The following is a 13,882-nucleotide window of genomic DNA, read 5'->3' on the forward strand; positions in this document are numbered from 1 at the left end:
TCTCACTGAGCATGGTTACCGGGTCTACTGTTGCAACACTCGTTCCCGGTGGGCTTTTTATTTCATTTTTAGCCAAAATCCCCCAAACTCTGTTGTTTTTTAAGACATTTCCTGCAAAGCAGCAGGAGTTCATTAGAAATTCCCCTCTGAGGTGTGGGGGGAGGACTGTTGGGGCGGAGTAAGCCAGCGCTCCTTTCCTATTATTCCTACACTCTCTCCCTCTAGTTTACAGCCCCTCAAAACCTCTACCTAACGTTAGCAGTGCAACGAAAATAGCGATCAATATTGGAGCTATCCAGCCGTGCCGGTTTGAGCCAGATACCAGCTCTGACGAGAAAAACAAAGACGGATCTATATTTTTCTGCAATTGAATGTGTCAGAATGGAGCGAAGCAGGCCAGCCCATTTTAGTTCCTGCGTCACAAATGAGAGCTTTTTCAAGGGCGGGTTTTTATCTGCTCCTAATCCATCCCGATTTAAATAAAGAAATACCCAGAAATTTTGTTTTTAATCATAAAGGGTCTAAATCATGCTATTCATAAGCCTTTCAGAGTAAACCATGTCCATAAATATATGATAATATATTACAGTTGGCACATTGAAGAAGGATTTAAAAAAAAATAAATATGAGCTATTATCGCAGCTCATTTTTTTACCCAAAAGTAAGACGACTCGATCTCTGAGGCACCGCCTTTTGCTCCATGTGGGTGGCGCCGATTTTATGACGTCAACCTAGAGTCGGCCTCAGAAGTCTGTTTGTGTTTCTCCCATGAAAACAAACAACATCCAAACTTTTGCAAAGATAGATGTGCATATTGTGCGAAAAAAGGAAAGTGTTTTTGCAAAACACCGTTTGGCTAAACCAGTGGAGAAAGTGAGTGTATTATCCTGGGGGCGGTGCTGGCAGAGCAGACTCTTCCTGGAAGGGGCTGGTCCTCACTTTGTGTCTTCACAATGTGAGAACCCACTCGTTTTTGTGGATTGGGAGGGGCTGGTGCTAAATGTACACTCAGCCTGCAGGCTTTTAGAGGAATGCATGACTGGATCAATATACCACTTTGGGTTGTTTTTGTGACGAATTAACATTACAATACACTTAAAAGCTTTTTTAACCCTTGTGCTATTCTAGGCACTTTAACATTGGGAGTGGGGTCATCTAAACCCACAAGAAAGTGCACTAAACTTTTTCTTCAATGATCTGTGATCTTCACTGGTATCCATGGATTACATGAAATCTTTCCACCTTTATCCACCTTTGTCATGGTAGGGAGAACACGTCAATGTAAGGGTGGGGTCATCTAAGATAGCACAAGGGTCAAAAAGTTGATTTTGCATGATAAATTCCCTTCAATTTTTTTTATTTTGTGTCCTCTATCATGAGAAAAATGCAAGAACATGCAAAAACCCAAAAACAAAATTTTCATTGGAGTTTTAATATAATCAATATAATTGAAATAATATAATTGAATGAAAACTCTTATCTGATCGCGATGACGGTTTATGTTAATGTGCTACATCTCTGTAGATCAGACACAAGACAGAGGGGATTGATTGACTATTTCAACAGCCAATCAGGACGCAGAACACAATGCACTATTTAAAAAAAGCACGCAAAACTGCACTGAAAAATCCACAAAACAGCGAAACAACGAAATCAACAAAAAACAGAGAATGTTGCTTATTAATATTAATAAAAAGATTGACATTTATATTATTTTGTCCTGTCTTTCCCAATTTCTTGTCTGGTCAGATTTTTTTTGTGGGTGTCATTTGAAGCAGCTTTTGTATTAAAACAGCATTACATTATTATTTGTATTTGGCAGTTTAGTCCAGTTCAGTCTCTTTCCCTTGAGAGTATTGTGTGTTAAAGCCAACCATACAGAGCTGTAAGTTTTCAACCTGGAAGTCACAGATTTGCTGTCTGAAACAGTAAAATGTTGAACCCCTGTTCCTGTCACACATGCATTCGCACATATTATCAACCTTTTCCCTTTTTTGTGCTCTAGTTGACATTTAAACATCATTTCCAGGTGGGTGACGGTGACTTGCTGATCCGAACGCGTTTGCAGCATCAGCTGTTTACAAGCACAAAGCGAGCGCGCGTGCGGGGTGGAGAGGGGCAGCTTGCGCGGTGACGTCACCCTCATCCATCCTTATCCTCTGCTTGCCCGGATTCGGAGGAGAAAACCCAAACACTTTGGTTTATCGTCCCCGCGTTTCTTCCTCCGTGGAGAAAGAAGATAGAAGTGGAAGCTGCGCTTTTCTCCATCTCTGACGGAGGAGGAGACGGAGGAAGAGGAGGAGGAGGAGGAGGACTGGAGGACTTCGGGAGGACCCGCGGAGGAGAGGATGCGACAGGAAGGAGAGCAGCTCCGCACTTCGCTGCGGATGTCGATGCTCTTAAAGCTGAGCCGATTTACTGTCTGACACTCGAGGCCACAGTGATAGGAGGCAGCATTTGAGCGTGTTTGACATTTTGTGTTGTTGTTTTTCATGCAACTACAGATTCTCCTTCCGTCTGACTGAGGTTTTCCTGTCTGTCAGAATGCGTTGATTCGGGCCTGATGGAGCTCAGCAGCTGATGTCACCTGGCCTGAAAACATCCTCCATTCAGGGCTCAGATTGGTGCACGTTTTTTTTACATGTATATATATATATAAAAAAATCATAAACATGAGAACATTTATCAGCATATTTAATTGTCAGCTGCAGGGACATTTAATCTTTTGTCTTGATCTGATCTAATCATAATCTATTTAACAGTAATCATGTTTTTGCTTTCAACAAGCCGTCATCTTCATCTTCATCAGTGACCCTCATGTAGGGTTTTCCCTCTGAGATGTGCACATAGTCAGAACTGCGCTCTGTCATGGCTGCCTGCTTGCTGCTGTGTCCTTGACATGTCATGAGGATGAAAAAAAATGGAAGAGCATGGAAGGGGGGTGGGGGGGGGGTGTGTGAATTGGTTTGACAGTGAAGCTGCTGCAGCTGCATTTGAACATGGATGTCGTACATTCACAGAAAAGGACGGACGATTGAGCAGGTGTGGGGTCAGTGCTGCGTGGATGAAGGTTACAGGACAGAGGGACTCCTGGTTTCCTCTCTCAGTGTTCACAGTGGACCTTGATTTCAAAACAGTCAATTAAGGCACGCGGTGAATGCCAAGAGAGAATCCTCCTGGCTCCATTGGTGAGATCAGAAAAACACAGATACCGAAGAACCACGTACCTATAAGCCTGTTTTTCTCTGTCATTTTTTGTTTTTTCAAATTATTACAAAAATGCGAATATTCTACTGTAGAATAGGGTTTAAAAAGGTGGAACTTTCTCTCCTCTTTATTTTGCTGAGAGGAATATTTTCAAAAAGGCTTTTTTCTTTGTTGTTACATTGAAATTGTATGTCAATTTTTTAAAGTAGGCTCTGCTTTAGGTGCTGTTTTGTGAACCAGCTTATACATTTTAACATATAATTAAAGTTAAGCTTGAAAAATCTCAAAGTTATAACTTCTTTGTTTTTTTTTGTAAAAAAGAAAAACAGTTTTACAGTTTTTATTTTGAAAGAATAGTCCAAAACACATTCTGACCTGCTGTGATTGCAGATAGCAAGAAAATATATATATATATCTTCCTAATCTAATAATCTATTGAAGAACGTCATGGGAGGAGCCTGAGAAATTGGCTTTTGTGGTTATCAGGTGTAAGATCTTTGTAAATATCCTATTTGTACGTTTTTTATTTTTTATGGGGTATTCAGTGCACACCCGGGACAAATGTGTACAATGTTGTAATTTACTGATAATAAACAGTTTTGCATTTTTTCCTAGTAAAATTTGTTTCTCTTTTTACATTCATGATTTTTGTGTATTATGGCTTATCAGCCAGTTTCATCTGAGGACTAATAAAGTGATGACAAAGCACTAATCAACATGATTATTTCAGTGACGAGGCCATTGCAGTCAGGATTACTTCTAAAAATCTGCATCTGCAAACTTGAATAGGACCCGATTGTGGACACTGCACTAAAACCAGCACATTCGATAGAGTTCAGGTGCATACAGTTTGGGCAGCTTGCATGTTTTAGAAAAACAACCTGATTCTGAAAAGTTTTAGAACAGCTGTTTTAAAACAGCACGTCTTTTTGAGAGCCCAAGCTTCATTGCTGCCCTCTTTTGGTTTTCTTTTGCTGCTGCTGGGATAGGCTGGTCAGCAGTTGTCTTTCTGTGCAGCAGGAAGACAATGAACTTCATCCCTGCGTTAACTAACGTAGCTTAAAGAATGTAACTGTAAAGAACACATTTTTGCCCCCACTAATCTCATCAGCTTTGGAGGAGGAAGCGTCAATTCCCATCAAGTTTGACCTTTGCAACACCCATGACTAAACCAAAATAAAGAAAAAGAGCTTTAAGGACATGACAGGTATCTAGCAATGACTTTCAGCTTAACCTATGCCCGAGTTCTTCAAACCCAGAAAACGATGCCGTCCATGTCTACTTGTAGATTTTTGATCATCTCAGAGATCTTTTTATCTTCTCTAAAATCTCACTGAGTATGGTTACAGTGTCCATCTGCTGTTACAACAACCAAAGAACTACATATTCATCAAAGCAGAGAAATTTGAGTTTGACTCTCCTCTTATCAATTTCCTGGCATTTATTAATGGTTATGATCCAACCCATAAAAGATCTGCGCAATTCCAGAGTGACCCGTACCTCTCAAAAGCATCTCCAGCTGTTCTCTGGTTTTGACCATTTTTGTTGCAAATGCATTGAGAATTTTAGTCTAATTGCTTAACCACAGACTCGACTCACCTTGACTGACCTTCTGTTGTCCTGGTCTTCATAAATATCCACTCCTGTCCCAGGTCAAGCAGATTTTGAGACAGATTTTTTTTTTTGTAGATTGTGACATGTCAGAATTTAGTGTTAGTCCTGTACTATTTCAGAGTTTTCAAACGAGGACTAGAAATGGCATCCGACCTTTTCTCATTTGTTTGTGGATGCAGCAAGTCTTCTTCTCAGCCTCTTGTTGGTCTCTTGGCTCCTCTGCCTGTTTTCACACACCCTGGTCCTATTTGGCTCTGGACTTTGTTACAAGTTTGTCGTCCTCATAATGTAAATCTGTGTATCTTGTTATTGCAGACAGATTTTCTAAAACTGCTCATTTTATTCCTCTTGCCAAACTGCTTCTAAAAGCTCTGATTTTCTGATCTAGCATGTATTCTGGTTGCTCTGTTTCCCTTCTGGCATTGTTTTTAACACGAGACCCCAGTTTACATTGCAGGTCTGGAAAAGTTTCTCTTCCTTGATGCCACTTTGCCTACAATCTGTTGGTCAGGCTGAGCTACTTCAGGAGCTGAAGAGCTCACTCACATGTGTTGTTGTGCAGAAAATTTCAAACGTTTTCCATCAGGAACGATGCACACAACTCTCTGCTGTGGACTGCTAAGCTACTGCTTTCGGCAACATGTGTTCCAGCAGCCACTTCCAATGAAAAGTCGATTTAAACCATGTAAATGGGTGTTTCAGACTGCCACATTTAAAACTCTCTTGTGTTTCATAGTTATGAAAGTTTTCTAACTCTACACAAAACACGCAACCATTAAACATGCGTTGCAAGTCAAGGTCAAACTTTGAAAAATCAGGGACTCTGATTTGGCAGTGCATTATGGATGGCATTCCTATCATTCACTGAAGCACCAATGGTATAAAAATTGATCTTGATGGACAAATTAATTATTGCGGTTTGTGCCAGGCCAGAATTATATGAGACTAAGTCTTTCATATATCAGAACATATGAAAGACTTGGTGTTGTGTATCCCTTGTTCTATCTTAGATGACCCCACCCTTACATTGACGTGTTCTCCCTACCATGACAAAGGTGAATAAAGGTGAAGATCACAAATCATTGAAGAAAAAAGGTTCAGCGCACTGTCTAGTGAGTCTAAACGACCCAACTCCCAATGTTAAAGTGTCTAGGATAGCACAAGGGTTATCATATATCAGAACAGGGCTGTGAAAGAAAAAACCTGGAGCAAGATTCACGAGATATGCACTGCCTTAACATTTTGCACCAAGCCTCTACCAACTATAGGTGGCAGACATGTACTAGTAAAACAGTAGAAAAATAAAAGAAGCCCCTCCCTGCTTGTCCAGTGTAAAGACAATGGGCTGTGGACTTTTTCAAGAACCTGTATTTAACGCGTTCTTGAGCGTACGTCAAAGACCCGGTGTACGTAGCTTTACTGGTTCTACTTCTCTTGGGATATCCCTGGACTATCAGCCTCCCTTGTTTTTCATTGGACAAGGTAGAGATTGCTATCTCTTCTGTCTAGCATGATCTTGAACAGGGTCATAAGGTCTGGCAGGATTCCCGAGTGGCGCTCCTTCAAACAGCCGACTACAGTCACTGTATGGCGGATCTCCATTGGATGCTGGCTCTGTCCTTTGCACTTGGTCAGATGATTTGGTCATCCCCCAGATCATTACTCTTAACCCTTGTGCTATCTTAGATGACCCCACCCTTGTATCGACGTGTTCTCCCTACCATGACAAAGATGGATAAAGGTGGAGAGGATTTCATGTAATCCATGGACACCAGTGAAGATCACAAATCATTGAAGAAAAAAGGTTCAGCAGACTGTCTAGTGGGTCTAGATGACCCCACTCCCAATGTTAAAGTGCCTAGGATAGCACATGGTTTGAGTGTATTTTGGTAGGCTGTTATCCTTTTCTTTACTTACTATCTTATTGGTGTCAACCTGTATTTGATTTCATTGGTTTATATTATGATCCAATAGAAAATTGTATATTGGCTCCAGGAAGCACATTCTGTTTAGTGTGTTGTCAAGCCGTCGGCAGTAGAGTTGTCACTGCTTTCTTCTGCAAAGAGTATTTAGTTTTCCACATCGCCCAGTTAAAGCCAGTCTCAAGAAGTCATCATAGTCCTCTGGGATATGACTACACACTTCTTCATGTATCTTTATGTATGTATAATAAACTATTTTTGGTGTTGAATTATCAGAAAGGCTGACAATAAAGAAGTACTGGAAACATGAGTTGTAAAAAGGCGGAGTTAAATAAGTTTTGAATGTCTCTCACTCTTTTTTAAACAGGCTTTTGTAATTAGGTTGAGAATTCAACTTTTTTTCTTCTTGTCTCCTCTTGTGCAGTTGTTAATGCTTTTATTGATATGAATTAATAAAAAGAAAAAAAATCTGACTCCTGCTAGGACTTTGAGACAGTCACTCTTAATTCTTAATTTTGTTCTTCTTGAGCCACATAGGTAGGCTTCTGGTGTGTTTTGGGTCATAGAACCCAAGGCCTAGTCAGCATGAGGTGTGCAGATGTTTTACGCCAGAAATTCTATATATAATAGAAAACAGAATTTACAGTTCCATTTTCCATGCTAAGACTTCCAGGATCCAAAGCAGCAAACCAACCTCAGATTATCTACTACCACCGTTGATGGTGGCTGTTCGTTTTCTGAAATGCTGTGCTTCCTTAATGCTAGATGGGACTCTCCACTCATTTTTAAATCATGAAATGTGAATAAGAATTTACCGGTTAATAAGTGGTAAACAATAGGAATATTTAACAAGAGAAATTTTGACTCATCAAACACTGCATGGTACTATCTAGAAGTATAAATATTTTTGGGAGAATTATAAAAGGGACGAAATTCAGCAAAAGAAAATCTAAAAATTCGAAGAAATTTTTCGTACTCTGTGGCTACTAAAGTCATTTTAAATTTTGATTTGAAGAAGTGATACATTAACAGTATTTTCTGTTTTGACTATTTATTTTTTCTGGTGGGAGGGCGTTAATTTGACTTGTGACGTTGTCTGACGTCAGGTTTTGTTTGCTCATGCGCTGACCCGAGCTTAAAAATATTTCCCACTGCACTCGAAGGCATCTTGAGCAAAAGCCTCGCGCCAGCAGCGCGTGCGCCAGAAATGATGCACTGTCTTCAGTTGTGTTTTCTTCACCACTAGTACAGCCAATGAACTCAGGTTTTCGTTAATTAAGATGTGAAAGCAGAGGAAAGTCTTCGCGCAAACAGAGGATGAGACACGAGTGGCGACAGGGCTAGAGAGCAGAAGCTAGGTGAAGACTACAAGGGCATCACTGAGTCAGTTCCCCCCGCCTGTGACTGAGGCTCCCATCCCGGTGTAATGGTCGAATCAGAACTCCGGTTCGAACGTTCGTAGATTCATTGGGATAAGCCCCGCTAGTTGAACTCTTCCGGTTTTGGTTGGTTCTGGAAAGGGAAAAAAACTTGATTAGCCAAAATGAAATTTACAGAGCATCTATCCGCGCACATTACACCGGAGTGGAGAAAACAATACATCCAGTATGAGGTAAGAAAGTCCAATTTATTTTCTGTTTATCTAAAACTGCTGGCGGTTAGCCACAAGCTAGCAGAATGGCTAATGTGACATTCGGGTTGTTTTGGTTTCACAACCGGTTTCAGATCCCTTATTTTACTGCCGAACCCATTATGGCTTCCTTGAAACCCGGCGTTCAGTTGGTAAACAACAGGAAGAGAGGAGCCCCGTCGCCTCATAATAAGCCCACTAATCAGAGTAGCAGCAGCTAGCCAGCGTCTGCTAGCATCTCTCGATGTGTTCGCTTTCTAATCGGCGCTCCGGCTGCGGAGCAGACCTGCTCTATGTCAGAGGCCGGTGTTCCTGGCGTGTCTGCTCCACTGGAATGCTTTTGGAAGACGTTCGGGGAGAAGGGAGACATTCATTCTGTCACGCCGCAGGCCGCTGCGTTCTGACAGCTCAGTCCTCAACCTATTAGTTCAGCAATTACATCCATTTCACTGTGAAAACTGATGTTTGTTCTGGTTTCCCAGCAGCCTCTGGGTTGAAGCATCATTGTCATAGATATTTAGTGCTTATTTAATTTAAAATAAAGTGATGCTGCCTTGTTTTTTTATGAGGCATAAATCAGTCCATTTACACTGCAATCAAGCCGTTTTGTTTGAGTAATTTCTGAATACACTCCTTTTTATTTAGATATTTCAACTTCTGAGGGGACATCATCAGCAGGTTAAGTGGTAACTCAGTCCTAATGCCATTATTAGCTGGGTGGAGACATGCTGTCTGCATTTATTGCATCGAGTTGTAAAAACTCGAAAATACCAATTTTTGGCTTTAGTGACTAAATATACAGAGTTTTGGGCAACGTGATGCAATCAGTGACTAAACACAACTTTAACACCACACTTTGTTCAACACTAAGTTGTATTTTAAAGTAAAACTAATATAAGATAAAAAAGCCCCATTCACCTATTGAATGACCTCTTTTTAAAATATCATTTTATACATTTTTATATGGATAGTCAAACTTTTAAAGGATAAAGATCTAAATTATTAAGTATGTGTTCATTTAGCAAAAGTGTAAATGTTATTTGCAAGATTTATTTTTAAAAGGTTTTTAGAGAATGTAGCTGGGAATAATTGGGTTAAATTCTGAAAATAAGGAAATTTTAGCTTTCCAAAGAGTAGAAATTGGATACGAAATGCATCCAATAGTGTTGTTTGATGGCACTTTCTGCTTACATGCACATTTTTGCAGCAAAGCTGATAAATGTATATACATCGAGGACCTTATTTGGGTTAAAAGTCAAACTTTTTGTTTAATTTCAGGAACTCCCCAGTGCTGAAATTAAAAACGTATAAGAAAGTGAGTCAAAACAATGCTAAGCTGTTACCAAGTTTTGGGTTTTTTCAGACCTTGATGAGTTTATTACAAATGGCTGTGCAGACCAATCAGATGCCTCCGTGAACGTATGTGGTGCCTGCGGGTCCTATGTCCCACATTTGAAACGTCTGACTGATTCTGTGTAGAACGCTTTCAAGTGGCAGGGGATGTGGACTTCCTACAAGCTCACTCCTGATTGGCAGGAGTGGTTGCCTTGGAAACGACGACTCAGACCGATTCGGACTAAACACTGCTTAATGACATTGTCTGGCTCCAACATGGCAGCATCCAAATTGCAAAGAATTGGTGACTGAATAAAATTCATTTGGTTGGAGTCAGAAAGAAGCCACTCTCTATGGGTGACTGTCCAGTTCTCATATACGGTCAACGAGACTACCTCAAAATCAGACTGTCAGGCTCAGAAACTGCACCAAACCCAAGAAATGAATATCAGGTTGCAGAATGGTAAATGCTGACATCCATGACAATTGGTTAAAAAAAAGCATCAGATATGTGGTATGTTTGGAAGGATTTCTGAAGTTCACAAAACTGCATCTAAACAAACCACAAGACATTTGGAACAATGTTCTGTAGACGCATAAAACCAATGTGGACTTGTAGGTTGCTTTCAAACTACAGCAGTCAGAGAGTACCAATCATTTTTGCCCCTTTATCTGGTTTGGCTGCTTTCTCACACTGCAATCTTAAAATTATTTAGTGCAAGATCTCATATAAACAAAGTCAATCGAGGCAATTTAGACAGACGCTGTTATTTACGGAATGATTTGAGTCGGGTTTGCCGCCACAAAAGCTAGACACCTTGCTGCTACTGAGTCAGCCATGAACTCCCCTTTACACTGAAATGTTTCTGTCACGTTTCAGGAAATCTGTCTGAAAGCTAAAACTGGACTGAAACTGAGTCAGTCAGCTGATTTAAAAAAACAACAAAAAAAAGCTCCCAACCCAGAGGCAAACCCCCAACGAAATAGCTGAATATCAAGGTGTTATGATTGCCAGTCAAAGTGCAGACTGCAACCTGATAGTTCTGGGACTCTGCAATAGATGTGCCTGACTACACGTCAATGAACTGAACTAAAGCTAAATAACTGAAACTCTTAGACTGAATACACCATACAGAAATAGTTTTTTGCTAAACAAAAGGAAGTTGGTTGGGGTTGTATTTGTTTAACACTAAGGCCCTTTCCTACTACACGGTGTTATGATGTGTTTGACCTAAACACAACAGCCAAAGCAAAACAATGAGTTGAAACAACCACTGAACAGCATGGGTTTGAAAAAACCTCACAGGCTGAGGCCCCGAATATCCACGGGACTCAGACTAAGTCGGGAAAAGTCCACTTTTACAGCTGGGTGGAGAAACGGCTCACATCTGGTCTGTTTTTGCACACTGCAGGAGCTAGAATGAAAACAAAAAAGCATGCTTACTGTGAGAGCTTCAGGGGGAAAAAGCTCCAGTAAAAAAGTGTGGAGCAGCATGGAAACTCCTGCAGAGATTAGACTGAATATCACCCTCATAATATACATTTTTACTGTTTACTCAATAGAAAAGCATTTTTTTTTTATTTCATTGCAGAGTTTTGCAGCAAATAGACTTAAAATTGCTCCAAAGCCATTAATTTTGCCTAAATATTTCTAGCAAAACTTGACCCAATTGTTTGTTTTGAGCCTATGGAAACATTTTTATTCACAACTATTAGGATTGCTCTGGAAGTTTATGATCAGTCCATTCGAGCCCATTCTGACTTCAAGACGTTTCATTCATTGAATTCACTTTAACCTAAATAATCTGCTTTAAAAATATTCCAGACGAAGAGGTGAAAGTGTAGGTCCTTGCTGATGGTCTCTTTCAGCCTCACAGACTGTTCTCCACCTGTCGGACAGGAAATAACCCAGCTGATCGGGGAGGCATCCAGCTGCTCTTCTGTAACTGTCACGGAGCAGGACTTGATGAATCTATAGATACATATTTAGTACACATGTTTAGTGTTCTACATAATAGTTCAGTCACCTCTACTCGGTCTTTCACTGGTCAGGACTGGGGACAGGTAAAATCCCTGACAGATTTCATCTAGTGATCTCCTGCTAGATCAGCTTGAACTCAGGAGAAATGAAGGAGCGTGAACCTTTAAAGCAGGCGGAAGATCGCACTTTCAACTCTTAACAGCAGGAGAGTATACAGAGTGTGCAAGAACTACTCATACTATTATAAAGGGGACAACTACAGAACTACTGGCTCAGGGTCATCTCACACTACAGCAGTCATAATAGACGTGGTCCCAAAACCAGATCACTTTTCAGAAAAGCTGAAGTAACGGGAGACCTGTTTACAGCAGGGGGGTCAAACTTATTTTCACTGAGGGCCACATCAGCATAGTGGCTGTCCTCAAAGGGCCAGATATAACTTATACATGTAACTAAATGTAATGAAAAATAAACGTAACTACTCCTTAATGTTAAATAACTCATTATTTATTTACTATAACTTTTTCAATGACAATTACAGTTGCATAGAAAACACATGTTTGCTTGTTACTCTAACACAGGGGTCGGGAACCTTTTTGGCCAAGAGAGCCATAAATGCCACATATTTTGAAATGTAATTTCGAAAGAGCCATACAATAATGTAGTGTCCCTTCCCCACACTGAGGCACGGAGACTTAACCTCTTTTAAAGTTCTTTATTCTGGTTACTGCAGACCGCAACAAACGCCGTTCAATTAATTCAGCAACTCCTCAATCTCTCCCGCCGAGACGAGAGAGAGCGCTTCTCCCAACTTTATATTCCCCTGCTACCGCTGCAGCCCTCCCATTTCCCTTATTCGGCCCATAGCTGAACCCCATTGGTCCAAACTACCTAACAACAGGCTGAGCGACAGAACTGAGAGCCAATCAGATCTCTGCTTGACGCGTTCAATGAACTCCAGAACTTTTAACGCGGCCCAACAGCCATCCAACTCAGTCCGCGACAATTTGTTTAAAACTAAATATACAAATGAATGTGTGCATTTGATTTAATTTCAACATTTTTAAAGTACAATAAGTCTGTGGATTCTTTTTAATAACATTGTTATTCTGTTGCTAATAAATGATGAGTATTTCTCGTGGTATTTTTGCTGATGGTCTAGTCTGGTTGATACGTGGTGAGTTTCTGCTTCATGCAGGCGTTGAGACTTTAAACGTGATCTTAGGTTGGTCTGAATGTTCTGTAGATGTGAGACAGACTGATCACATGCAGACGGGGAGCCAAACACACACTCACACGCCACAGTGAGTGACAGGCAGCGGGTTTTACGTTTTTACAATCCCTGCGCGATTCACCTGCAGCCTGTCCCCACAACACCTCACCCCCACCCTCTGGTTTCTTCCTCTCACATCCCGTCCCCGCATCTGCGCGCTCTTTCTCAGAGACGGGAGCGCGCAGTTTTAGGCACGTCAATTCAAAGGTTTCCAGCTGGTACAAACTCTGTGAAATAATAGATAATAGTAACTGATAGCCCTGGCGCAGATTTCTCTCTCTAAGCACCGCTACTACTGCGCGCCTCTGGCATCGCATCGCGCCCGAGAAGGACTGGTTTAATGGAAAAAAAAAACTATAATTAAAGATTTGTCTGCGAGCCACATGTGACCATCAAAAGAGCCATAGGTTCCCGACCCCTGCTCTAACAAAAATCCTTTTACATTTGATTATGTCAGGTTAGGTTATATGGACAGTGTTTATGTCCTAATGTATAGTTGCCCAATCCCATATTTCAAGTCTGATTCCCCCAAGATATGAATAAATACACACCAATTTTTATTTTTAATTCTAAGAAATTAAAAACTTTGATGCTCTCTCGAGCCACATAAAATGACATGGTGGGCCACATTTGGCCCGCGGGCCTTGAGTTTGACACGTGGTTTACAGAAATGTAGACAATACATACAGTAGGGAAAATAAGTATTTAGTCAAGTTCTTGTATGTCTTAAATTTCCTAATAACTGCTCCCACAGTTGATTTCTTCTCACCAAGCTGCTAGCCTCGTGATTTTCTTAAATTCTGTGGGAGAACAGAAATTAAACTTGGACAAGTGGTGGCTGAATACATACTTTTTTTTGCCCCACTGTATCAATCAGTTAGATTTTGTGTTGTCAACTTTTTTTCTGAATGTGTGAAAAC

At 40.7% G+C, this 13,882-nt stretch overlaps 1 protein-coding gene across 1 annotated transcript in view; it reads left to right on the forward strand.

Moving 5' to 3' along the window:
- The first annotated feature begins 7,884 nt into the window (after positions 1-7,884).
- Positions 7,885-13,882, forward strand: part of LOC101159134 (xenotropic and polytropic retrovirus receptor 1 homolog) — a 33,197-nt gene continuing 27,199 nt past the window's right edge. The window contains exon 1 of the mRNA XM_023964785.1: positions 7,885-8,355. Coding sequence (XP_023820553.1) covers positions 8,287-8,355 — 69 coding nt within the window. The 5' untranslated portion in view covers positions 7,885-8,286. The remainder of the gene's footprint in view (positions 8,356-13,882) is intronic.

This window comes from Oryzias latipes, chromosome 17 (assembly GCF_002234675.1).
Source record: "Oryzias latipes chromosome 17, ASM223467v1".
Classification (NCBI taxonomy): domain Eukaryota; kingdom Metazoa; phylum Chordata; class Actinopteri; order Beloniformes; family Adrianichthyidae; genus Oryzias; species Oryzias latipes.